The following is a 26,409-nucleotide window of genomic DNA, read 5'->3' as shown; positions in this document are numbered from 1 at the left end:
GGGTTCCTCTACAGATTACAGTGGATTTCAAAGGTCTCACCAGCAGGATACTATGGGGGAGAATTATTCAACCCTTATGTGCCAGTAAAGTGTCATACATTTTTTTTTTTTTTTTTTTTTTTTTTACTATTTGGTGTTTTACTCCATGTTTCTGGAAAAGTGGACTTGGTATGGGTGGGACTTGGGAGCAGAGGTCGTGGCCGTACATTATAGCTCACATCTATGCCAGCTCATGTGCTCAGGATACCGTTGAGTAGAAAACGCAGTCAAAAACAGATAAAAACGAACTTCTGTTGTCCCACAAAATAAATGAATAATATACCTCACCTTAAAGATATTGCATATTTCTGTTAAATTTTCTTTTGGACCAAGAAATCCATATGCCAATATGGGGCTGACATGCTCCGATACGGAGTAAAAATGTGATATGAAACCATCTGGGACCTGATAAAGTAGAATGTGTAAGTATAGGTTAAACTTTTCTATGACCGTCTAATTATCCAAAAAGTTTAATAATTAATCCAACACCTACAGAATGTGTTAATGTCAGATATTTTACCATGGCAAAATGAGGATATGAGAACTTACATTGAATATATTTTGGCACGCTCCCCAAAGGATTACTCTCCCCTAAAATACCCACCCACATAAATATGAAATGGGCGTCACTTTCCAAATATCCTTACCATGAGAAGTCTCCTTTTTGCTTTCAAAACTGACCAGCAAGCTGTCGCCAAGGCCTGGAGCGAATAAATAATGAGAAAACGTTGATTGATTTATATTGATATCTGATTTATATTACCCATATATCAAATCATTTACTGACATATTCCACAGACATTATTATCCACAATGGGGTTAATAATCTAAGTTTCCTATCAGTAGGTGTTTAGGAGGAAACGCAAACACAGGGCGAACATGCAGATAGTGTCCTTGGTCAGATTCAAACCCAGGACCCCAGCGCTGCAAGGCGCCAGTGCTAACCACTGAGCGACTATGCTGACCAAATAATTCATTTTTTTCTTATGACTTACCATATATGCCATAAGATTATGATCAGTTTGACCAATGTCCCTTCACATAGAGGGGTTGTGTAGCACTAGTATATTGATGACCTATCCTCAATGTTAGATAGGCGGGGGACCGACTCCCAAGACCTTCGCCGATCAGCTCTTTGAAGAGGCCGCATCCTCTTCAAAGAGACCCCGGCCGATCTGATATTGATGACCTATCCTGAGGACAGGTCATCAGTATACTAGCAGTGCTGAACCCCATTAATCCCTGTGCGTAGACAGTCCTGATCACTCAGGGAGCGTTGCTGTGAAGGTCGTGCACTGCTCAAAGGGGTTGTCTCACCATACCAGCTTATCTCCTATCCACAGGACTGGGATAAGTATCTGATTGGTGAGGGTCCAACTACTGGGACCCCCACCAATAACAAGAATGAGGTGGCAGAGTCCCCTCATTCTTGTGATTAGTAGAGGTCCCAGCGGTTGGACCCCAAATGATCAGGTATCTAGAGAGAAAGGGAGACAACTAGGTAGAAGCCGGTCAGTCATCAGCAGGTGGGCAGGAGAGCAGGAATTCATGAATAACCAGGACCCTTGTCGGGTGGCCAGGACTCTTTTCCAGGCCCAGTCTGCAATGATTGTGATGTTGGTTCTCGGCAACCACTTACTTTTAACTTTTAAATGACAGATAAATGACAGAGCGCTGAAATCAACTCACCTGTCTCTACTTTATGATGCCATTAGTATGGGCAGCATAAAGTTGATGACAGGTTCCCTTTTTAACACAAAGCATTATAATGTTTATTCTTCCTGCTTACTGTCTCCTTGAAGCTGTCAGACAACCAGCGGTTCCGCAGTACAGCAATCACCGAGCTGGGAGGGTTTTCGAGATCCTCAAAGGCATCCATTAGGATAAAATCCAGCGCAATGTCAAAGAAATTCATACAGACCACCTGAAAGAGGAGGAAGACAGCGTTTATTTGCTTACAGGGTTTTGCTCGGTGCAAATTGACATTGAAGCAGTAGAAGCTATTCTCTCCCCCCTACAATACATATTCATGCCTGGCCAAGCATGCACTATAATTTCAATAGGGGAAAGGGGAATAAGCCCGCTGCCAGACACCTGAGAACAGAAGAATCAGGTATGTTGAACCTCTAACCTTTAGAGACATCTACCTGAGGACAGAAGGATCAGGTATGTTAAAATTGAACATGCCTGACCCTTCGTTTCCTCGACTTTGGGGGAGAGGCGGAACATCCTCATAACATCAGATGACTGGCCGGTCCACCAAAAACAGAAGATTCTGAGGACATTCATCTACTTTTATAACCACCATTAAACCCTGTCCCTTTACCCAAACATCAATATCATAGTCTGAGCCCATGGGAAGATAAAACAGATAACCCTGAGAAAATAAAGTCTTTTCCCTATAAATTTCCATTTTGGAGAATCTTTAATTATTGTCACGGCGCAGTGTGGTAAATACACTCCACACTGAACACAGAAGGGAAGGGAAAAGGTATTAGGCCTGGAAGCTAGGGAAAGGGAAATGGTCACACTTAGTGAGTCCCTACGCCGTGCCCTGACTGCTATCAGTATGAACAGACCTTAATGGGAAGAATGTTATACGCAGGAACCTAAGCCCAATCTCACCCTAAGCAGGGCCCTGCAGATAGTGTCAGGACACGGATGGCCTATTCCTTCCCCCTCAGGCCTAATATCAGCAGGTAGTGGAAAACAACAAACAAAGATGATAACGTAACTTCCAGAAGTATGTGGACGAGCAGGAACTCAGAGAGAACCAACACCAGGACTTCCACAAACAAGGAGCTATCAACCGCATAGCATGATGGGTGAGGCCAGAATAAATAGAGGAGAAGGAATGACCACTTAAAGGCCTCTTTCACACGGGCGTCAGTTTTTTTGCCCCGATAAGAGCCGGGTGCGTTGCAGGAAAATGCGCGATTTTCCCGCGCGAGTGCAAAACATTGTCATGCGTTGCACTCGCGTGAGAAAAATCGCGCATGTTTGGTACCCAAACCTGAACTTCTTCATAGAAGTTCGGGCTTGGGATTGATGTTCTGAAGATTGTATTATTTTCCCTTATAACATGGTTATAAGGGAAAATAATAGCATTCTGAATACAGAATGCATAGTAAAACAGCGCTAGAGGGGTTAAATTTTTTTTTTTTAACTCACCTTAGTCCACTTGATCACGAAGCCCGGCATCTCCTTGTGTCTCCTCTGCGCTGAACAGGACCTGGGGTGAGCTGCTCCATTAAATACAGGTTAAGGACCTTCGATGACGTCACTCCGGTCATCACATGGTACGTCACATGATCTTTTACCATGGTGAATTCACCATGGTAAAAGACCATGTGATGACCGGAGTGACGTCATCGAAGGTCCTTAACCTGTATTTAATGGAGCAGCTCACCCCAGGTCCTGTTCAGCGCAGGAGGAGACACAAGGAGATGCCAGCTTCGCGATCAAGTGGACTAAGGTGAGTTAAATTATTATTTATTATTTTTTAACCCCTCTAGCGCTGGTTTACTATGCATTCTGTATTCAGAATGCTATTATTTTCCCTTATAACCATGTTATAAGGGAAAATAATAATGATCGGGTCTCCATCCCGATCGTCTCCTAACAACCGTGCGTGCAAATTGCACGGCACCCGTACTTGGTTGCGGATGCCATCCGATTTTCACACACCCCATTCACTTCTATGGGGCCTGCGTCACGTCAAAAATCGGACAATATAGAGCATGCTGCGATTTCAACTGAACGCACAAGTGATGCGTTAAAAACAACGCTCATGTGCACAGCCCCATAGAAATGAATGGGTCAGGATTTAGTGCGGGTGCCAGTACGTTCGCCGCACGGATCGCACCCGCACGGAAAACTCGCCCGTGTGAAAGGGGCCAAAGGGTTTCTGTCACCTGAAAAATGGGTATTAAGCTGGCTGACATTAGCGATGTGCTAATGTCAGCTGAACATAACTATATTAGTGCCATATCACTGCCTGCCGCCGTTATTGAGAAAAAATAACTTTTATAATTCGATAATTAGCCTCTAGAAGCAAAGGGAGGGGGGGGTTGCACCTGTTCCTAGAGGCTCCGTTTGCACGTCTTTCTGTTGATTGACAGAGCCAGGGCAGCGCTGCTCTCCTCCCGCCGGCCGTGTCTGCAGTGTAAATCTCGCGCCGGCGCAGTGAGGAAGCCAGCAGCCGCCGAACGTCCTTCCCTCACTGCGCCTGCGACGAATACTGAACGGTGTGAGATTTACACTGCAGACACGGCCGGCAGGAGGAGAGCAGCGCTGCCTGGCCCTGTCAATCAAGAGAAGAAGGGCATGAAAAGAAGTGGGCAAACAAAGCCTCTAGGAGCAGGTTCAACCCCCCCCCCCGCGCCTAGAGGCTAATTAGCATATAATAAAAGTTAGTTAGTGAGATGGCACTAATATAGTTATGTTCAGATGACATTAGCTCATCCCTAGCAACAACACAGCAAAGTGAAACCAAAGAGACTGTCAATCACCTGCAGCCAGTCTCCTCGACTTCTAGTCCCTGCCACAGGCGGGACCGTGACAATTATATTCAATCCTATGGACTTGATTTGGTCCCTAGCCCCGTGCCCCACCCTTAAAGTAACCCTCCCACAAAAAATGTTTATTCTATGACCTTTTAGAAAGGTACATGATGTAATCTGTAGTGAAGGTAATCTTCTTACCAGTGACTTGACTGTATTTGTGAGTTATAACCTCCCTTCTGATCCTCAGCCATGTCATGTGACCAGCACTCTGCTCTCCAACTGACAGAGGGTAGTAAGTCAGTGACTTCTCTATTCATTCCTATAAGACATTGAGTCTCCCATAGGAATACATGGAGAAACTGACTTCCTGTCCACACATAAAATTATGTGTTATTTGGAGAGTCAGAGTGCTAATCACATGACACAGCTGAGGATGAGAAGGGAGGTTATAACTCACAGGGGATAAACTACAGTTTACATCATGTACCTTTTTTTATCAGGTCAAAAGAATAAACATTTTTGTGGGAGTGCTTCTTTAAAGATTGGACAATCCTGAATGTTCAGCAGCCTGAAACATGATGACTCAAATGACAATGGGGAAAAGGCACTTTCCAGAACATGCCCTTTGATACTACTTATAATTCTGACAGCAGCTTGTGTTTCCCGTCGTTTTAGCGCCCAAAAGCAGCTCAGGCGATAACTCTTTGTATGAATCCACAAGACGCTCCTATGGGAGACGTCTTGTTGTAATCATACGTGTTTTTATTGCAGTCTTCTCCCTTGATACGGCTTCCTGATCTCTGCATAATAAGAGCAGATAATTACAACTGCATAACAAAAGCTGTTCAGTCAGATTACTGCTTTACATCATCAGCCGCAAGGGAGATACTGTGGGACTGCAAGAAGCATACGGGAATACTGCCCCCAGTACATCTGTGCCGATACATACTGGAAGCTTATACATAGCTGAAATACACACTGGTGTCTTACTGGCAGAAGTTCATCCTAAGGAGCGAGTGTGTACAGGGAAGGATGTGGATGGGACTAATAGGATTATTTATCCACTGAAACTACTAAATATTATATATTTTGCCTATAGTATATAGATTAACATGGCTACTGATGGCCAATATCAGTAGGATCAACCACGTTAAACCAGAGAGTGCCTGGTAGGGTTGATCCTGCTGCTAAAAATCGGTTGCGGCGTTCCCAAGAAAATACTTTTATTCTTTATGCAAATGAGGGCTTCAGTGCACCGAGGGGATAAGAGGAACTAGCCCCCTTGGTGCACTTCAGCTTCTCAGCTATCCAGTGCTGGCCATGCCCTTGGTGCACTAAAACCCTAGTTTTTTTTGTACCTCAGGAACGCCACAAAAACATGATCAGGATCAACCCTACCAGGTAGTATTCCTTAATTAATAGGCTCGCTGCTGACAGGTAGGGGGTCATTTATGATTAGATATGCGCCACTTTTTAGCGTATATGTATTGCAGATTCTGTGACTTCTTCCTATTCCACGCCACTTACACCAGTTCTAAAAAAAAAATTGCGTAAATCTACGACAGCAAGGGAGCTGGTGTAGATCTAATGCTGTTAGGCACCGGTGGTGGATACGCCAAAGTTATGTAGAGGCCGGCGTCTCCACTATAACTTGGGCGCATCAAGCGCCAGCGCAGGGGTATTAAGACCAGCGTCTTAAACGCCAGTCTTAATAAATGACCCCAGTAGTTTTCAAAGGGGTTGTCCGGGATTTTACTATTGATGACCTATCCTCAGAATAGGTCATCAATATTAGATCGGCCATAAACTGCATTAAAGGGTTATTCCAGCCATGGCAAGTGACATCAAATAGGACTGGTTGTTAGTCCAGTTGCTGAGACCCCTTTGATATTTCCCTGCACAACGCCTGGCGAGGACTGAACCGGTGCTCCGCCACCTTTAAAGCACTACTTTCCAGACCTCTCAGACTGGTGAGACCCACATTGGTGATCATACTTACCTGGTCCCTGGCACTGGGTCCCAGCTAGTTCTCTCTCCGACCTCAGCTGCTTGTCTTGGGTCCCTCCGTTTAAACTTAAAGTTTGACGCCTGCTGCAGCCAATCAGTGGCCACAGAGGTGATCCGCTCCTCTTGCGTATCGAGAACATTTGACATGACGCATGGGGAGCAGCGGCGTCAAACAAAAAGTTTACATGGAGGAACCCAAGACAATCGGAAGAGGCCGGGGAGCAAACGAGCCAGCGACCAAGCGCCGGGAATCAGTTATGCCTGATCACCAATGTGGGTCCCACCAGTCTGAGCGGTCTGGAAATTAGTGGACAACCCCTTTAAGTGAATAGTGCCGAAGGTTCACAACCTGTCCACTGCCTAGACCAGTGATGGCTGACCTCCGGCACTCCAGCCGTGGTGAAACTACGACTCCCAGCATGCTCCATTCATTTCTAGGGAGTTCTGAGAACAGTCAAGCAAGTGTACAACTTGGGAGTTGTAGTTTTACCACAGCTGGAGTGCCGGAGGTTAGCCATCACAGGCCTAGACAGTCATGGTTCTGCATGGAAAAGCTTAGAAGAAGCTGCAGTGCTCCAGAGAGCGCCATGGACAATTCACTTAGCAAGCGGTGGGGGAGCAGCTGTTGGACCCCACTAATTGGTATGTGGTGGTTTATCCCAGCGATAGGCTACAGTTTGCCAGGATGGATTAACCCTTGAATCCTGCAAAATGCCTTAAACCCCTCATGTGGGACTACAGCAAACCTCAGTCTGTACTGGGCCCTTTAAAAGTTTGACACTAAAAGTAAACTTTCCTTACCCCACGTCCTTCAAGTTCCTTCTGTGTAGTGGGCCACGTCTCCTCCTTTGAAGAGTACAGCAGCATCTCTTGATAGTTCTCAATGAATCCCTTGGGGTTCTAGTGATTCACAATATAAAGATCTTGCTTAATAAGCTTTCAAGACCTAATAGACCTGACCTACGTGCACAATGGTCCGATACCTTCTCTGCTTTCACCATAAGTCCCGTCACCATCTGCTTTCCGACTTCACCAAAAAATAGCAGATTCCCTTTATCCTGGAGTAACAGCTGCAATTGGAAATCCACATTGGGTTTTTATGCCTCTCTCACACGGATAAAAAGGTACTTCAGCTAAGAAAGGACATGTTGGTTCAGATACCTTGAAAGCTTGACGGACGCAGTGGAGTTTCGCCAGGAAGTCCTGGTCGTTGTAGCATCCCAAGAGCTCGGTCCTACAAATATAAAATGCCTTAAATCACAAAGTGGTCAAACATGAAGGTGACGATTGAGTAATATTAAGAATTCACTGCAATTACACATCTACCTCAACAGCATGCGGAAAATGTATTGAAGCTGGTGCAAAGGAAAAGTGGAACGGTTGTCCCACCGCAACCAATCACCGGTCATTTAAAGAAAAAAAATTGACATGAAATGTTCATCTTTTCAGCTACAGATCCACCAATTCCTGGGCTCCTTTTAACATAGTAACATAGTACATAACATAGCAATCCAAGATGGCTGTGCTGCTTCTCAGACCACCCGATGCACACTTTGCATTCGGTAGTCCAAGACGCTTCCTGCACGTCCAGCCCTGCTCTTCGATTGGCCAGCACTGCCGTCTGAACAGTGCCGGCCAACCAGAGGGCTGCAGAAAGCGTCTTGGACTACCGAATGCAAAGTGTGCATCGGGTGGTCTGAGAAGCAGCGCGGCCATCTTGGACGACAAAAGAGAAGCCCATGAATTGGCGGATCTGTAGCCAAAAAGAAGGTCACCATGGAAGTGTTCTGTTCGTTCCACAGTTAGAAAGTAGTGTTGAGCGAACTTGTGTTTTAAGTTCGGCGTCTAAAGTTCGGGTTATCGAAGGATCGCGTTATGGATTCCGCTACCACGGACCATAACGGAATTTAGAATCCATAACCCGGACCCAAACTTTACACGCCGAACTTAAAACACAAGTTCGCCTAACACTATTAACCCCTTAAGGACTCAGCCCTATTTCACCTTAAGGACTTGGCCATTTTTTGCAAATCTGACCAGTGTCCCTTTAAGTGCTCATAACTTTAAAACACTGACTTATCCAGGCCATTCTGAGATTGTTTTTTCGTCACATATTGTACTTCATGACACTGGTAAAATGAAGTCAATTTTGCATAAAAAAATACCTAATTTACAAAAAATTTGGAAAAATTTGCAAATTTCAAAGTTTCAGTTTCTCTACTTCTGTAATACATAGTAATACCCCCAAAAATTGTGATGACTTTACATTCCCCATATGTCTACTTCAGGTTGGAATTATTTTGGGAATGATATTTTATTTTTTGGGGATGTTACAAGGTTTAGAACTTTAGAAGCAAATATTGAAATTTTTCAGAAATTTACAAAAACCCAATTTTTAGGGACCACTACAGCTCTGAAGTCACTTTGCGAGGCTTACATAATAGAAACCACCCAAAAATGACCCCATTCTATAAACTACACCCCTCAAGGTATTCAAAACTGATTTTACAAACTTTGTTAACCCTTTAGGTGTTGCACAAGAGTTATTGGCAAATGGGGATGAAATTTGAGAATTTCATTTTTTTGCCTAATTTTCCATTTTAACCCATTTTTTCCACTAACAAAGCAAGGGTTAACAGCCAAACAAGACTGTATCTTTATTGCCCTGACTCTGCCGTTTACAGAAACACCCCATATGTGGCCGTAAACTACTGTACGGCCACACAGCAGAGCGTAGAGGGAAAGGTGCGCCGTTTGGTTTTTGTAAGCCAAATTTTGCTGGACTGGTTTTTTGACACCATGTCCCATTTGAAGCCCCCTGATGCACCCCTAGAGTAGAAACTCCATAAAAGTGACCCCATCTAAGAAACTACACCCCTCAAGGTATTCAAAACTGATTTTAAAAACTTTGTTAACCCTTTAGGTGTTGCACAAGATATAATGGAAAATAGAGATACAATTTCAAAATTTCACTTTTTTGGCAGATTTTCCATTTTAATATATTTTTTCAAGTAACAAAGCAAGGGTTAACAGCCAAACAAAACTCATTATTTATGGCCCTAATTCTGTAGTTTACAGAAACACCCCATATGTGGTCGTAAACTGCTGTACGGGCACACGGCAGGGCGCAGAAGGAAAGGAATGCCATACGGTTTTTGGAAGGCAGATTTTGCTGGACTGTTTTTTTTACACCATGTCCCATTTGAAGCCCCCCTGATGCACCCCTAGAGTAGAAACTCCAAAAAAGTGACCCCATTTTAGAAACTACAGGATAAGGTGGCAGTTTTCTTGGTACTAGTTTAGGGTACATATGATTTTTGGTTGCTCTATATTACACTTTTTGTGCGGCAAGGTAACAAGAAATAGCTTTTTTGGCACCGTTTTTTTTTTGGGCTATTTACAACATTCATCTGAAAGGTTAGATCATGTGGTAATTTTATAGAGCAGGTTCTCACGGACGCGGCGATACCTAATATGTATACTTTTTTTTTATTTATGTAAGTTTTACACAATGATTTCATTGTTAAAACAAAAAAAGTTTTAGTTTCTCCATAGTCTAAGAGCCATAGTTTTTTCAGTTTTTGGGCGATTATCTTATGTAGGGTCTCATTTTTTGCGGGATGAGATGGCTGTCTTATTGGCACTATTTTGGGGTGCATATGACTTTTTGATCGCTTGCTATTGCACTTTTTGTGACGTAAGATGACAAAAAATTGCTTTTTTTAAACCGTTTTTATTTCTATTTTTTTACGGTGGTCACCTGAGGGGTTAACTCATGTGATATTTTTATAGAGCCGGTCCATACGGACGCGGAGATACCTAATATGTATACTTTTTTTTATTTATGTAAGTTTTACACAATGATTTAATTTTTGAAACAAAAAAAATGATGTTTTAGTGTTTCCATAGTCTAAGAGCCATAGTTTTTTCAGTTTTTGGGCGATAATCTTGGGTAGGATCTCATTTTTTGCGGCATGAGATGCCGGTTTGATTGGCACTATTTTGGCGTACATGCGACTTTTTTGATCACTTTTATTACCTTTTTTGGGAAGTAAGGTGGGCAAAATTTTAATTTTCTCATAGTTTTTATTTTTATGGCGTTCACCGTGCGGGGAAAGTAACATGACCGTTTTATAGATCAGGTCGTTACGGACGCGGCGATACCAAACATGTGTAGGGAATTTTATTTTTTTCATTTTTAATTAGTGATAAATGTGTTTTTTGATTTTCACTTTTTTTTCACTTTTTCTTACTTTTTTTTGACCCAGACCCACTTGGTTCTTGAAGATCCAGTGGGTCTGGTGTCTGCATAATACAGTACAGAACCTATATATGTTTCTGTACTGTATTTTACTTACACTGAACAGATCTATGCTTTCAGCACAGATCTGTTCAGCACCATGGACAACAGGACGCCTGAGCAGGCGTCCTGTTGCCAGGGGAACCTTCCCCGTCTGCCACAACTTCGCCGACGGGGAAGGGTAAGGACTGGGGCTTCGGGGGGCTGTCTGGGGGCTCTCTCCCTCTCCCATCGGGGGGCTGCAAAGGCACAGCAGCCCCCCGATGGGAGAGGGAGGGAGCCGCATCTTACTGTTAACTCTTTCCATACAGCGGTCCGTACGGACCGCTGTATGGAAAGGGTTAAACGGCTGACATCCATTCACAGATGTCAGCCGTTTATACCAGGGTGCCAGCAATGTGCTGGCACCCTGGTATACCCACTAGAAGCCAACGATTATTCGGCGGGAGGCGGGCGGGGGATCGCGATCCCGCCTGCCGCACCGCCCGCCTCCCGCACCGCCCACACCGCCCGCAACACCGCCCGCCTCCCCTGCACCTCCCACCAGGCTAAAATCATGCAGGGGTGCAGGGGGGGTGATCACTATAGATTTGTGCCACACTAAAGTTTCTGATCGCCGCGGTCAGGGACCGCGGCGATCAGAAACAGCAGAAATAGCAACAAACCGCAGGTCTGAATTGACCTGCGGTTTGCTGCGATCGCCGATACGGGGGGGTCACATGACCCCCCCAGGCGTTGTGACAGGATGCCGGCTGAATGATTTCAGCCGGCATCCTGTGCGGATTAACCCCTGGGGCGCCACAATCTCAATTTAAACTCATGCCGTACCGGTACGTCATGGGTCCTTAAGGACTCGGGAAACATGCCGTACCGGTACGTCATGGGTCCCTAAGGGGTTAAAAAGGTATTCCCATCTGGGACAACGGTGGGATATCGCTAGGATATACCATCAATGTCAGATAGGTGCGGGTCCCACGTCTGGGACCTGCTCCTATGTATTCCAGGATTTTAATGCAGAAGGTTTAACCACAGAATAGGAAACCAATATCAGAATGGTGGGAATCCGAGATCCCCCGCTACAAAGGATCAGCTGTTCACGAGTAGCCATGAAACTTGTGCAGTAGATGGAGCTTCTAACTGCAGCACTGCTCCCATTCTCTTCAGTGAAAGCAGCACTGTGGTCACAGGTCCGACTGCTAAAATTGACAGAGCTAGTCTGACTGGTGATCTGACATTGATGGCCTATCCTGAGGAGAGGCTGTCAATATTAAAATCCTAGAATACCTCTTGAAGGGTAGATTCACATGGTGGAATTGTCACTTGCGAGTCGCGTTGTGGCAGTGTAGAATCCGCAGTGTAGATACAGGGATTCCGCATCAGATTTTTCCACACTACAAAGTCTTGGTTGAAGACTCTTACCTCGCCGTCCGGCAGGTTACTTCCCCGTATTTAACCAGCTTCATTGCCTCTTCATAGGCTGCTGCAGGCTTGGCTGGTATGAATGGGCCTTCATTCAACTGTATAGACTCGAAAAGCTGAGAGGCAAATGTGTCGACATTAGAACTCGTATACACAAAAGAATAATGTGGACATGAAGATCCCCATAGACAACGAGCAAAGACGATGCCTCTAGTAACCCTCTGAAAAATGACAGCCGGGACTATGGCTCCACTTTCTCCTTTTACTAGTTTATACAAATCCTTAAATCAATTAAGTTTCTAGTATATACCCCATCAAACTTCAGAATTTGCAAGTTTTGTGTAACAGATGCATTGCTCTATACATATTCTCTTATGTTGTGTCCTGCCAGATAGGTAATGGAATACGACGGGAGCCTAAAAGAGGCCGTGGATCCTAAGTCGGAAGGTGGAAAGAAAGGAGAGATACAGAAGCTTCCTCTTGTGTGAATCATGTTTAATGTATGTGTTGGCTAAAACATATCCTTGGGGCTGGCGTCTATACGGTAAGGTTTTCATTGTGCAATTGTCAACACTAAAGTTGTAGTCCAATAAAAACTTCTTCTTTATTGCAACTTATGTACATCAGCAGTTACGACTAAGGACAGATTGTCCGAAATGCGTCAATGATTACCGCATGCTTCGTGGTGGTGTCTGCTGATGTACATAAGTTGCAATAAAGAAGAAGTTTTTATTGGACTACATCTTTAGTGCCGAAACCATTTTTTCACTTATTTCTGCTATACTGGGACACACCCAAAGGTTACTGGACACACGGGAGAACAAAGGCCAAGGAGGTGAGCTGGATAATACATGCAATTGTCAACCTCTTGTACCAATGCCTTGGGCCATACGCACGCAAGTAAAAGAAAAAAGGAAGCTTCTAGGGTAATATGTTTTGGACGAGGACAGAGAGAAGTATCCCCGTGTCCCATGACATTAAAATGACGTAGAGCCAGTGGAGAAGCAGAGAGGAAACTGGCGGTAATTTCTCCACTGGCGCCCTACTAGTTTACACCAGGCATTTATTTTATTAATGCAGTGATTCCAGCTCCTTTGCCTTTCCACGATATGCCAACCTGGCAGTCCCAGTCCATTTGAAACTAAGGGAGCGTATAACACAGCATTCTCATCCAGGTCCCAGTGTAGCAGGAGGGGGCTCTATAAACACAGAGCCCCTTCAAAATGGGCTTAGCATAAATACCCGGACCCTTAGATTGTATTCACACCGCTCACAGGCTCCCACATAAAAGAAAATAAAAAATAATAGTACATAATGTGCAATCTGCCAGAGGTACACCTCTGAGTCAGAAGTGAGCAGCTTAGGATCGAGCAGAAACGTTCTGCAACAGGGATGCTCAACCTGCGGCCCTTCAGCTGTTGTAAAACTACAGCTCCCATCATGCCCTGCTGTAGGCTGTCCGGGCATGCTGGGAGTTGTAGTTTTGCAACAGCTGGAGGGGCCGCAGGTTGGGCATCCCTGTTCTGTAATGTAACTAATGGATACGTCCATCCACTACAACATAGGTCACCTCTGCTGCCGAGAAGAAGGACTCATCGGATATGGTGCTTATTTCATCGTCCATTTGCAGCTGCCGTCTGCCCTCCAGTAACGGGAGCATCAGGACTCCTTCTGTTTGGAAAAAGAACAAAGAAATATTGCACGCTTTAATGAAAGGTATGATGACTAAATTCACTGATAATTTAGTATATTTCCATTGTGATTCGAGATACCACACACTGACATTTTTTTTGTATTCTAGTTTGTCAATTATTAGATTTTCAGTCTCCTATCCAAGTCTCCTTCTAGACGGGCACCGATCGGCACTCAGCGCCATTCGTCATTACTGTATGTCACCAAACGATGGATGTTCAGGCACATACGGTTTCGTTACTGTCAGCAACACATCCCCATTTACATAAGGCAATGCATTGCTGGTAACAGAAGATTTTTAAGACCACAAAAAAAGCAAAGAAGTGCTTTCTTGTTTGTCGGCCGATTGCAGGGAAAGTTTCCATTCAGCAACGTTTCGTACAAATATTCTTTGGCAATCACCAGCCCCAAAGGCTGCCATACACATTCAGTAGCTGTCAGCTGAACGACCATTTGGTCGACAGCTCTCTCTCTCCCAACTCCGGCATCCCCGTTCGTTTTGGCTGAATATGTTTGCGTATTCAATAAGGGGGAGAGGGGAGAAATTGAAAGCTGAAATTACTTCGCTCAATCCTTCTCTCCCCCAACATCATCTTTCGGGAGCGCCACATACACATCTGAAAGTCGGCGGGTTTGGCTAACAGTACACTAATGTGTATGGCGGTCTTTAGTCCACCTATTACAGCAGAGGAACCATGCTACAGGGAAAACACAATCAATGGGTCTTCATGCCATCCTTGGAATTCATACAGGTATCTACTAAATGGAAGGGTGAGACCTCTATTAGCTAAACACTCCCTAACACAGGTGAAACTCGAAAAATTAGAATATCGTGCAAAAGTCCATTTATTTCAGTAATGCAACTTAAAAGGATTTGCATTAATGCAGCTTAAAATTTGAATATTGTGAAAAGGTTCAATATTCTAGGCTTAAAGTGTCACACTCCAGTCAGCTAATTAATCCATACCCCCTGAGCAAAGGGGACCTGAGACTGTGACTTTGGGGTTTCATAAGCTGTAAGCCATAATCATCCAAATTATAACAAATAAAGGCTTGAAATATCTCGCTTTGCATGTAATGAGTCTCATATATTATTTTTTATTACTGAAATAAATTAACTTTGCACGATATTTATATTTTTAGAGTTTCACCTGTGTAATTGCCTTTTCCGCGATCCTGAGCAAATGATATTTTAGGGCCACCAGTCACACTGTACAACACTTGAAGAGGGACAAGCTGTTATACCATCCTCACCCAGATCCATCAGCATGGCATCAGGAGGGATGCTTGTTCCAAATTCTTCCTGCAAATTGTAGGCACGGCTCAGCAAGGTCTCTAACTTTTCTGCAAAGTCTTTGCTCTGGGACGTCTAAAATAAAAGAACGGAGAAGGATATTGGTATGAAATGGGTTGTGCAGCCAGTAATATGGATGGCCTATCCTCAGGATAAGTAATCAATATCTGATCGCTGGGGGGTCCGGCTCCTGGCACCACCACCGATCAGCTCTTTGAAGAGGAGAAGGCATTCGTACGAGCAATACTTCCTCTTCCAGACTACACTGCACGTCGTCTCAGAGGAGCAGCGCAATTACAAGGGCTCATCCCATTTAAGTGAGTAGAACAAGCACTGCGCCACCAAGATTTCCAAGAGGACACGCAGTGTAATCTTAAAGAGGATGGCGCGCTCGTACGAATGCCGCCGCCTCCTCTTCAAACAGTGATGCCAAGAGTTGGACCCCCACCGATCAGATATTGATGACCTATCCTGAGGATATTACTGGCTGACAGTGCCAAAACAAATGCATAAACCCAACATGTGGTTATACATAACATTAAAACCACCTGCCTAATATTGTATAGGGACCCCCTCGTGCCACTAAAACAGTTCTGACCCATTCCTGTGGTATCTGGCACAAAGACAATTGCAGCAGATCCTTCAAGCCATGAGGTCGGGTGTCAGTAGATAAGACTCATTTTTCATTTTTCCAGCACATCCCACAGATACTCAATCAAACTGAGATATGGGCACTATGGAGGCTAATTCAACACCATAAACTCTTGGCAGTTTACAGGGGTCGGCATGTGGCTATACAGTCCCTACCTTATGGTAGGTCTTTACCACTGCATACTGGGAAGGCCCCACCAGTCCTACCATTTCGGAGATGCTCTGACCCAGTCGTGTACTCATCATAATCTGGCCCTTGTCATTCAGATCCTTACACTTGCTCATTTCTCCTGCATACAGCACAATAACATGGTTATAAGGGAAAATAATAGCATTCTTAATACAGAATTCTAGGTAAATTAGGGATGGAGGGGTTAAAATAAATAAATAATTAAAATTAAACTCACCTCATCCACTTGTTCGCACAGCCCAGCTTGTCTTCTTTCTTCTTCTTTGAGAACCTGGGAGAAAAGGACCTTTGGTGACATCACTGCGCTCATCACATGGTCCATCACACGGTCCATCACCATGGTGATGAGCACAGTGACGTCACCAAAGGTCCTTTTCCTCCCAGGTCCTCAAAAAAGAAGAAAGAAGACGAGCCGGGCTGCGCGAACAAGTGGATGAGGAAAGTTAAAAATTTTTTTTTTTTTTTTTTTTTTAACCCCTCCATCCCTAATTTACTTAGCATTCTGTAGTAAGAATGCTATAATTTTCCTTTATAACCATGTTATAAGGGAAAATAATAAAGATCGGGTCCCTATCCCGATCGTCACCTAGCAACTATGCGTAAAAATCGCACCGCATCCGCACTTGCTTGCGATTTTCATGCAGCCCCATTCTCTTCTATGCGTAAAAAACGCACAATATAGAGCATGCTGCGATTTTCACGCAACGCACAAGTGATGCGTGAAAATCATCGCTCATGTGCACAGCCCCATTGAAGTGAATGGGTCCAGATTCAGTGCGGGTGCAATGCGTTCACCTCACGCATTGCACCCGCAAGGAATTCTCGCCGGTGTGAAAGGGGCCTTAATTATTACAGCTGATGGGTGTATATACACTTTGCTCAACACATGCAAAATAATGCCGAAATCCCTAATGCAGGGGTAGGCAACCTCCGGCACTCCAGCTGTTGTAAAACTACAACTCCCAGCATGCACACTTGCTCTGCTCTTCTAAGAAATATCAAAGAAATGAATGGAGCATGCTGGGAATTGTAGTTTCACAATAGCTGGAGTGCCGAAGGTTGCTGACCCCTGCCCTAATGTCTGAACACCCCCGAGGGTGCCTGGTCTGAAATCCCTATTACGAGAACACCCTAAAGGTGCCTGGCAGTAATCTTTTCTTCTCTCCCTACTGAAAATGAATACATGCATGTATATGGGGTAGTCAGGAGGACAGCTACCGTGTATGGGCCCCATCGCCAAAGCATTACAGAAAGTACAGAGCTCAAAGTCAACTCCACCATGAGGAGATGCATCCATTATCTTCTAGGAGATTCAGAAGAACACGTATATAAGCTTAAAATCATTGTGGCATCAGTAACAAAGGCAGACCCGGCACAACGCTCATCAGCAGCGTCTTTACATATATAAAACCAACACTAAAGTCACTGCCAAAAAGCGCAATCTTACTACGGGGTCCTTGACCCTTGATCGGTAATGTTTGCTACCCAGCAGCTTGTGCGTTGAGTCAGTGCCTTCGCAAAGCTACCAAATCTCTATACCCCTGCACAAAAAACCCCACAGTACTCACCTCCAGTATGCTTGTAGACGTCTCATCGTGGATTTCGCTATTCGAAGCGGTTGGGGTACTGGAGCTGCACCTCTGCCCGATATTCAGAGCCCGCTCCCACTTATGCAGAGCCTCTTCAAAAAGCTCCATTCCTAAGCAGCACAAATAGTCAATGGATAACCATCAGAAATTCATCATCTTGTCAAAGAAACTAAGCGACTCTGACCAAAATTTGGATCATTATACTACTGATTTTTGTTTTATTCATTCCTATAGTGCTAACACATTCGGATACCGTTATAACTGACGCCCCCCGTATAATCTGCTTAGTCATTTATTTTATGGATTTATTACAGAGGGTCCTACCTTGAATGTACAGATTTTCTGCATTGGCGTCATCAATTAGCTGTTCATCCATCTCTCGGGACTCCCACGGTGCCAGAGAAGTAGGATTTGCGCTAGAAGAGTTGACTGCCACTACCTAACCGAGTGAGGAAGACGAAGGTGAATGCGAGTCTCTGCGGACATTTATTATCTACAGTACTTTTAGTCCCGACAACCTCCGGCACTCCAGATATTCTGAAACTACAACTCCCAGAATCCTCCTTTCAATTCTATGGGAGTTACAACAACATCCAAGCAAGTGTGCCTGCTGGGAGTTGTAGTTTCACAGCCCTAAACAGCAGCCTGTAATCTACCAATGGGTGCTGAAACCCTGAACAGCCTATTAGTTGAACACTCCCCTCAACAAAGCAAGTGATTCAGCTACTAATATATGGAACTGCTATTTGGGCAATTCCCTAATGGGCTCTTTGAACCAGATACGAGGAACACATTCCCTAAACACAGAGAGGGCAAGTATTAACCCCAAATGAGAAGCATCTTGCCTGGGAATGAAGGCTCCTCTGATACAAACCAGCATTGTTAGGCCTCCTGCTTCCCGTTGCCGTATTGAGGACCGCATTTGCAGATCCGCAATACACGGGCGCCGTTCCGTGGCTATTACGGGTCACGGATGCGGACCTATTCACTTCAATGGGTCCGCAAATCCAGGGAGATGCGGAACGGAACCCTACAGGAGCACTACGGAGTGCTTCCGTAGGGTTTCGTCCCGTACTTCCGTTCTGCAAAAAGATAGAACATGTCCTATCTTTTTGCGGAACAGCCGGATCGCGGACCCATTAAAGTGAATGGGTCTGCAATCTGCTGCGGCTGCCCCACGGACTGTGCTCGTGCATTGCGGCCTGCATTTTGCGGGCCGCAGCACGACCATGGGGCGCACACGTTCGTGTGCAGTAGGTCTTAAGATAAGATAATCCTTTAATAGTCCCACCATGGGGAAAATCCACAGTGTGAGGCCTCATGCACACGGCCATTGTTTTGGTCCGCATCCGAGCCGCAGTTTTGGCGGCTCGGATGCGGACCGATTTACTTCAATGGGGCCGCAAAAATGCGGACAGCACTCCGTGTGCTGTCCGCATCTGTTGCTCCGCAAAAAAAAAAAAAAAAATAACATGTCCTATTCTTGTCCGCGCTTTGTGGATAAGAATAGGCAGTTATATTAAAGGCTGTCCGTGCCGTTCCGCAAATTGCGGAACGCACACGGACGCCATACGTGTTTTGCGGATCCGCGATTTGCGGACCACAAAACACACAACAGTCGTGTGCATTAGGCCTTAGGCCGGGTTCACATATGTATTACATATCTCCTGCTTGTTTGTGGAGGAGACCACTGCTATTACATGCAGCGATCTCCTCCACAGTATGGGAAGGAACGATCACTAATGACATCGCTCATCCCCATACTGACTATGTAAAGAATAAATCAAGGCAACTGGACTTACTGTAGATTTCTTCCAACGAGCTTTCTCAATTCTAAGCGACTGTACAACTGACTACTTGTTTGCCGGCAGCAGATCATAATTAGACAGCGCGATCTCCTCCACAGTATGGGAAGGAACGATTACTATTGCCATAGCTCATCCCCATACTGACTAGTTGTTTGCCGGCAGCAGATGATGATTAGATAGCGCCATCTCCCGCCGGCAAACAACCAGTCTAGATTGTGAGCGATGATCTGACAGACTATCTATCTGACAGTCTAACACAGGCTTCAGCCTCAAATGAATCATTTATTTCTAAATCAAAAGGATTCCCTTTTTGCATAAGAGAACAGCTTACCGATGCCAGACTGTGAGTGGAGCTCGAGTGCTTGCTGGAATGCTTGCTTGGCTCGATAGATGAGATGCCACTGAGTGTGTCATTGCTTTTGCCGCTAGGACTTTGCACCCTGCGAGAGTGTCCTAGAAGGAGATGGGAACAAAGGACCATGGGACATACGAGAAGCACCACTTGTACGAATGGAAGGCAGTCCTTTCTGATAAGACAGAACCTGGCCACAGCTTGCATATATTTGGACAAGCTGCCAATAGAAACTTTTACTTTGCTTGTTGCTTTACCCTCTCCCCATTCCTTTCTGGCCTTGAGGAGTCACAGATCTTGCAACGTACTCAGATCAGGGGAACGTCGGGCAGAATGGGGAAGTGGGGTTCATAAAAAATGGAGGTAAGTGTGATCATGTGTTTTCTCTGGTGCAGGAGATTTTCCCCAGTGCAATTACTGATTTCTCATCGGTTAGGCCACTTGCACACGAACGAGTTCTGTCCGTGCCACAGACCGCAAATTGGGATCCGCAATGCGGATCGCGACCCCATTCACTTGAATGGGGTCCGCGATCCGTCCGTTCCGCAAAAAGATGGGACAACATCTATCTTTTTGCGGAACGGAAGCCCACAAAATCATTCCATAGTGCTTCCATTTCGTGGTTCCGTTCCGCACTGCATCTCCCGATTTGTGGACCCATTCAAGTGAATGGGTCCGCATCTGATGCGGAATGCACACGGCCGGTGTCCCGTGTATTGTGGGCCCACTCAATGGCTGTGTGCATGAGCCCCAATTCTATGAATGACAGAAGCACACCACCAGTTTACAGCTCTGACCCCTTCATTGTTTTCCCACTGGGGAAGAATTGTGAGGCCTGGGGAGGGCACCGCACCCTATCCAGCTGCCCCCGTCACTGGTGTCACATTAGAACTGGAGAATGCTGCCCATTTCCCATCACAGCAGTCAGTTCCTCTGCTCATGTTATCACTTGAGCAAACCATAAATTCAGATTACGACCATCTCAGGGGAGGGGAAGAGGTTCCCATAGGAGGCAACATGCAGCCAAAGTGAATGAAATTGATTTTTGTATGGCTAAATGAGATATAAATATGAAGATAACAGATATCAGCCATACTGCGCTACAAAAAGGGAGCGTTCTCCGGTGGATACAAAATTCTGTCATATTCCAGGGCTAACAGTGTAGCCGTAGTGCCCGCTGTGTACCAACGTAAGAAACGTGCAGGATTCGTAGCTTGTGCTCAGATCACTCCAAAACCAAGTGACTACAGATACAAGTTATAACACATGTCACCTTTCAGGTATATATAATTTCCATATACTGTGTTATTTAGGGTTCCCCCCATTGTTTTATAGGTGCAGGTTGCAACTCTAGGACCCGCACCTATATCGAGAACGGAACCCCCGAAAGTGTTGGAGGGTGCACTGCGAATGCGCAGCCACCCTCCATTAATTTTCTACGAGGCTGATGAAAATAGCCGAGCACTGACTCTGCTATTTCCGTCGGGCCCATAGAAGTAATTGGGAGCGGCGGCAGATCATGCGCGGTGCACTCCCATTCACTTCTATGGGGAGAGCGCTTGATGGTGGTGGTCGGACTGGAGTCCTCCAGCCACCACCTTGTGGGTGCGTGTCCCAGCGGTGAGTCCCACACTAATAAGACAATGGGGGCATATCCTAGCGATATGCCCCCATTGTCGGTGATGAGAAAACTCCTTTAAGGTGGCCATACATATTAGATATAAGCTGGTTGATGGTTGAACAGCAGCTGAACAAATAAACATCTGTTGAACGATCGGCCATACACCTTTTAGTCCATATTGGCCGTTACAAAAAGATCTTTTGTCCATGAATGATCTTTTATTGAACAAAAGGCCTTTCCGACTATTGGAAGAAAATATTAAAGGGGTTGTCCGGTTTCCAATATTGATGGGCTGTCCTCAGGATAGGTCATTAATATCACAGTGGCGGGGGTCTGACTCCCAGGACCCTCGCTGACCAGGTGTTTGAAGAGACTGCAGCGTCGTTTACTTGCTCGCTGTTGGCATCGCAGCGGGAAGCAGCTCCTCCGTCCCATTGACTTGAATAGGACGGAGTGTAACTACAATTGCTCCTTCCCATTGAAGTGACGGAAAAGCGGTAATTACATTGCTCGGCGTTGCAATGTTGAGCAGTGAAGAAAGCGAATCGCTCATACCAGAGCTGCAGTCTCTTCAGACAGCTCGTCGACAGGGGTGCCGGGAGTTGTACCCCCACAAATCTGATATTTTTTTTTATATTCGTTTTATTGAACACACAAAGCAATCAATAATGACAGTCTCAGTACAAAGTCTAGCATCAATTGTACAACAGTGTCTTGTAGGAGTGTACACGTGACATGTGCATTATAACGCTAAAGAAAAGACAAAATAATAAAAATATAACATTTAACAAGAAACTGCTGTGCTGTATTGTTACTTCACCTCAGTACCCGTAGCCAAAGGTTCCCCCACCCCAGGACAAGCAGAAAACACCTGATCAAGGCAGAATCATACAAATCTGATTTTGATTACCTATCCTGAGGCTGACAGCGAGCAAGTAAACAGCGCTGCAGTCTCTTCAAACAGCTAGTCGGTGAGGATGCTGGGAGTTGGACCCCCGCCACTGTGATATCGATGACCTATCCTGAGGATAGGTCATCAATATCGGAAACCGGACCACCCCTTTAAACAAGGACAACTTCTTTTCAGACGATAGCGGTCTGTCATAACGATCGTTCGTTGTTAAATTTCACCTAGACTACTATATATGGCCACTTTAACAATAAACTTCACTCCGCTTCCCAGTTGTGAGATGAACTACAAACATCAGATAACCCAGAATGTCAAAAGAACTTTTAATGGGACGCGAGTTAATATTAGAAACACCAGTAGTAACCTTTGTCCACGATCGGCACTTACCTTTCTTTACACAAGAGGAGCGTCTTACGGGTAACATAACAGGAGGGACCACTCCTGGCTTAGGTTTTCACCACCTGCCGTTATCTGTTTTTTCTTGTGCTTCCGTCTTTTCAGCTGGTGAGCAGCAAGAGCTAAGGCCACAGTGCCCAGCGCAGTGGCAAATAGGACTTTGCGGAGCCCTGGTGACAACCTGAGCTGGGAGAACGTGTTCTGAAACGGATTGAAAAGACAAGCTAAACAAACCGGTGCAGTTTTATAGCAGAGGGTAACTACAGTACATACTATACAATCAGTAAGGCTACTTTCACACTGGCGTTTTGGCTTTCCGTTTCTGAGATCCGTTCAGGGCTCTCACACGCGGTCCAAAAACTGATCAGTTTTGCCCTAATGCATTCTGAATGGAAAAGGATCCACTCAGAATGCATCAGTTTGCCTCTGTTCAGTCTCCATTCCGCTCTGGAGGCTGCCTGCAGAGTTTTGCTGTCCGCCTGACGAAGTGGAGCCAAATGGATCCGTCCTGGCACACAGTGTAAGTCAATGGGGACGGATCCGTTTTCTCTGACACAATCTGGCACAATAGAAAACGGATCCGTCCCCCATTGACTTTCAATGGTGTTCAAGACGGATCCGTCATGGCTACAGAAGACGTAATACAACGGGATCCGTTCATGACGGATGCAGGCGGTTGTATTATTGTAACGGAAGCGTTTTTTTGCAGATCCATGACGGATTTGCAATAAACGCTAATGTGAAAGTAGCCTAAGGGGCTTTACACCAACATCAGACTCTGCTCAGGTGTGGGTGCAGGTAAAGGGTTGGTCCAACAGTTTAAGAGGCTAAAATAGCTGCAGGAAATTTGATAAGATAAAGAAAATACATTGTTATCCACTGATTATTACCTTCCTGAGGACGTGCCGTACATCCATGTGACTGCTGCAGCCAGCACTCGCCCCAGCATTAAAGCCTGCATGTAGCCAATGATTGACTGCAGTGGTCACATGGATGTACGGCAGATACATGGCGGGGGGCAAGGACCAGCAGTGCATCGACGGTGGAGTGGCAGGTGATGTAACAGCGTAGTACGGCCACATTCACACGATGCGAAGGCCATGCCTGTTTTGTGAACCCCAAACCGAGGATCCACAAAACACCGGCACCGGCTGTGTGCTCCCCACATCGAAGTCAATGGGCCAACACGGCGAGGCGGGTTGCACACGGCCAGTCCCCCCGTTTTGCAGATCTGCCGTCCGCAAAATGGGCATGACCGTCCCGCGGTCGTGTGAATGTGGCCTTAAACTTCACTTTTATCTTGCAACATTTCTGCAGCTAATTTAATTTCTTCAAATTTCTGACAAACAGTTTTTCCTCAGTATACCCCCCACTTCACACTTACCTCGTTCCCAGACACCGAGATACGGGGTGATATTTGACAAGCTTCTAAAGCCTGTATTACACCTGCCAATTTTTTGGCAGATAATCGCTAACAAGCCATCGTATGAACACTTGTTAGCGATCATCTCGCAGTGTAATACTGTCGCCGATTGCCTGATGAATGAGCAAACGCTCAATCATCAGGCAATCCAAATAATCTTTCGCAGGCGGCAGATTGTGGCGTCTGGTGCCAGCAAACCTCTATACAGCATGGGGATGAGCGATGGCATAGCGATCGCTCCTCCCCATGCTGCAGAGGTGATCGCTGCATGTAATAGCAGCAGTCTCCTCCGCCAGCGAGCAGGCGATTGCCGGGAGGGGGCGCTTCCCTCCCGACAATCGTCTGCCACATCGGGCTGTGTAATACGGCCTTAACAAATCGCCTACTGGAACTTGTTTGAATGGGTTTGTATGAACATGCAATCATTCGCTGTCCCCTTTTCTCCTAGTTAACTTCATTGTCTCGAGGGAATGTGTTGCTGACAAAAGATGAGATCAACGACAAGTAAGTGATTTATCGTTCGATCTCGGAGCACTTTTACACAGGGGTATTGGAAACAAATGTTTTTCACCCCATGGAAAAGGTCCTTTACCAAAGTCTTTAGGTCTCTTTAGACTGCCAGATATTCTGGCAGATTATCACTATGAACGCTCGTTAGCAATAATGTGCCAGTGTAAAGGTGCCGCCGATTTCCTGATGAATGACCGAAACGCTCGTTCCTCAGGTAATAGGATTCTTTGTGTGGTCACGTAAATTATCATTTGCTGGCAGCAGATCGTGATTCTGTATGAGAACAAGCGATGTCATCAGTGATCACTCCTCCCCATACTATGGAGGAGACCGCTGTAATAAGAGTGGTCTCCTTCACTGATGAGCAGGCGATTGCCGGGAAGGAATACTTCAACTGAGCAGTGTAAAAGGGGCCTTTAGTTTTCCTGTCACTGATGAAAGTATAACATCAGAGCTCAAACCCAGCAGGATTCACTGATCACACCGACCTATAAGCGCTTCCTGACATGACCGTGATAAGAGTTTGTATTTACCTGTCCAAAGGTTGTGTACAAGAACACGGGTATCTCTGCCACGGTCATAGCCAAAGCCTGGATAATGGACATGCCCTCCGCCTTTTGGAATGCCATGATGATGAAAAAGAAGCAGATGATCGCAGAACAATCTACTTCACTTCAGATACTAAAATCTTCCGTCCTTCATCAGATACGAAGCTCTCGCCACACCGATGTCCCATCTTCCAAGTAGATCCTGGAGAGTCAGGTGAAAAGATAAGATTATCATACAGCGAGTGTGACATGGTGTTCATTGCCTTATACACAGTAGATTAAGATCTCGGACAAACATGACGAATATGTTCAGAGACAGTGACATGTCGCCAGCGCTGCCACTATAAGGTTAAAGGAGTATTCCCCCACTAGAGATGCTACAAGAATAGGGCTACACGGGTCGCAGCATAAGTCGCCTGCGTGCCGCGACTGCAACCCCTGAATCGCTAAAAAATCCAGCAGTGTTAGATGTTTTTCAATTCAGGGGTTACAGTTACAGCACATGTGTGACTTGTGCAGCGACCCCATTCATTTCTATGGGGTCACCACTACATTCTAATACCCATACCAGTGTACCCGAAATGTGATCTGCACCCTGACAAGCTTCTTGTCCCCCAAAAATATTTTGCAGACACATTTTTTTTTCCTGCTATCTTAATGCATATAAAATGAAAAATTAAGCAATCTTGCAATAGGTGTTTATTAACCCTTTAAGGACCCAGCTGTACGTCATGGATCCGATCCCTAAACATGGCGCCCGCGGCATATGTCCGATCCCTAAATAGCAGAGACCTGCAGCATGTATATGCGATCAGCCATAAGGCTGATCACATACATCTTACCTTTCAGATGGTGTGGTCAAATGTGACTACGGCATCTGCGCAGACCGGAACCGGAGGTCGCTTGCTTCTAGTCCGGTAACAGCGTTCCCCGGCTGTGTTCGGGGAACCTGTTACCTTGAGCTAATTGACCGAAGCCTCAAGCCGGCTTCAGAGTAAATTAGATGTATATATCAATACAGGCCACTAGGTGGCAGCCTTGTATTGATATAGTGCAAATGAAGTCTTCAATGATGGCTATTTAGCCATCACTGGATAGTATACTATTGGCAATCGAATAATTGCAAGTTATTGTCACCCAAGGTGACTTTAAAAA

The 26,409-nt window shown here is 45.4% G+C and overlaps 1 protein-coding gene across 1 annotated transcript in view; it reads right to left on the bottom strand.

Annotated features, from left to right (window-relative positions):
• MIGA2 (mitoguardin 2) overlaps window positions 1-26,409 on the bottom strand; it is a 34,133-nt gene that overhangs the window by 3,477 nt on the left and 4,247 nt on the right. Inside the window, 15 exon segments of the mRNA XM_044268578.1 lie at window positions 328-444; window positions 687-740; window positions 1,829-1,963; window positions 7,353-7,451; window positions 7,535-7,621; window positions 7,713-7,785; window positions 12,271-12,386; window positions 13,841-13,941; window positions 15,217-15,331; window positions 17,666-17,796; window positions 18,011-18,125; window positions 19,826-19,947; window positions 22,765-22,822; window positions 22,825-22,974; window positions 25,240-25,456. Coding sequence (XP_044124513.1) covers window positions 328-444; window positions 687-740; window positions 1,829-1,963; window positions 7,353-7,451; window positions 7,535-7,621; window positions 7,713-7,785; window positions 12,271-12,386; window positions 13,841-13,941; window positions 15,217-15,331; window positions 17,666-17,796; window positions 18,011-18,125; window positions 19,826-19,947; window positions 22,765-22,822; window positions 22,825-22,974; window positions 25,240-25,335 — 1,569 coding nt within the window. The 5' untranslated portion in view covers window positions 25,336-25,456.

Source organism: Bufo gargarizans, chromosome 9, assembly GCF_014858855.1.
Source record: "Bufo gargarizans isolate SCDJY-AF-19 chromosome 9, ASM1485885v1, whole genome shotgun sequence".
NCBI classification, from domain to species: Eukaryota; Metazoa; Chordata; class Amphibia; order Anura; family Bufonidae; genus Bufo; species Bufo gargarizans.
This window is presented reverse-complemented; position numbering and strand designations above follow the sequence as displayed.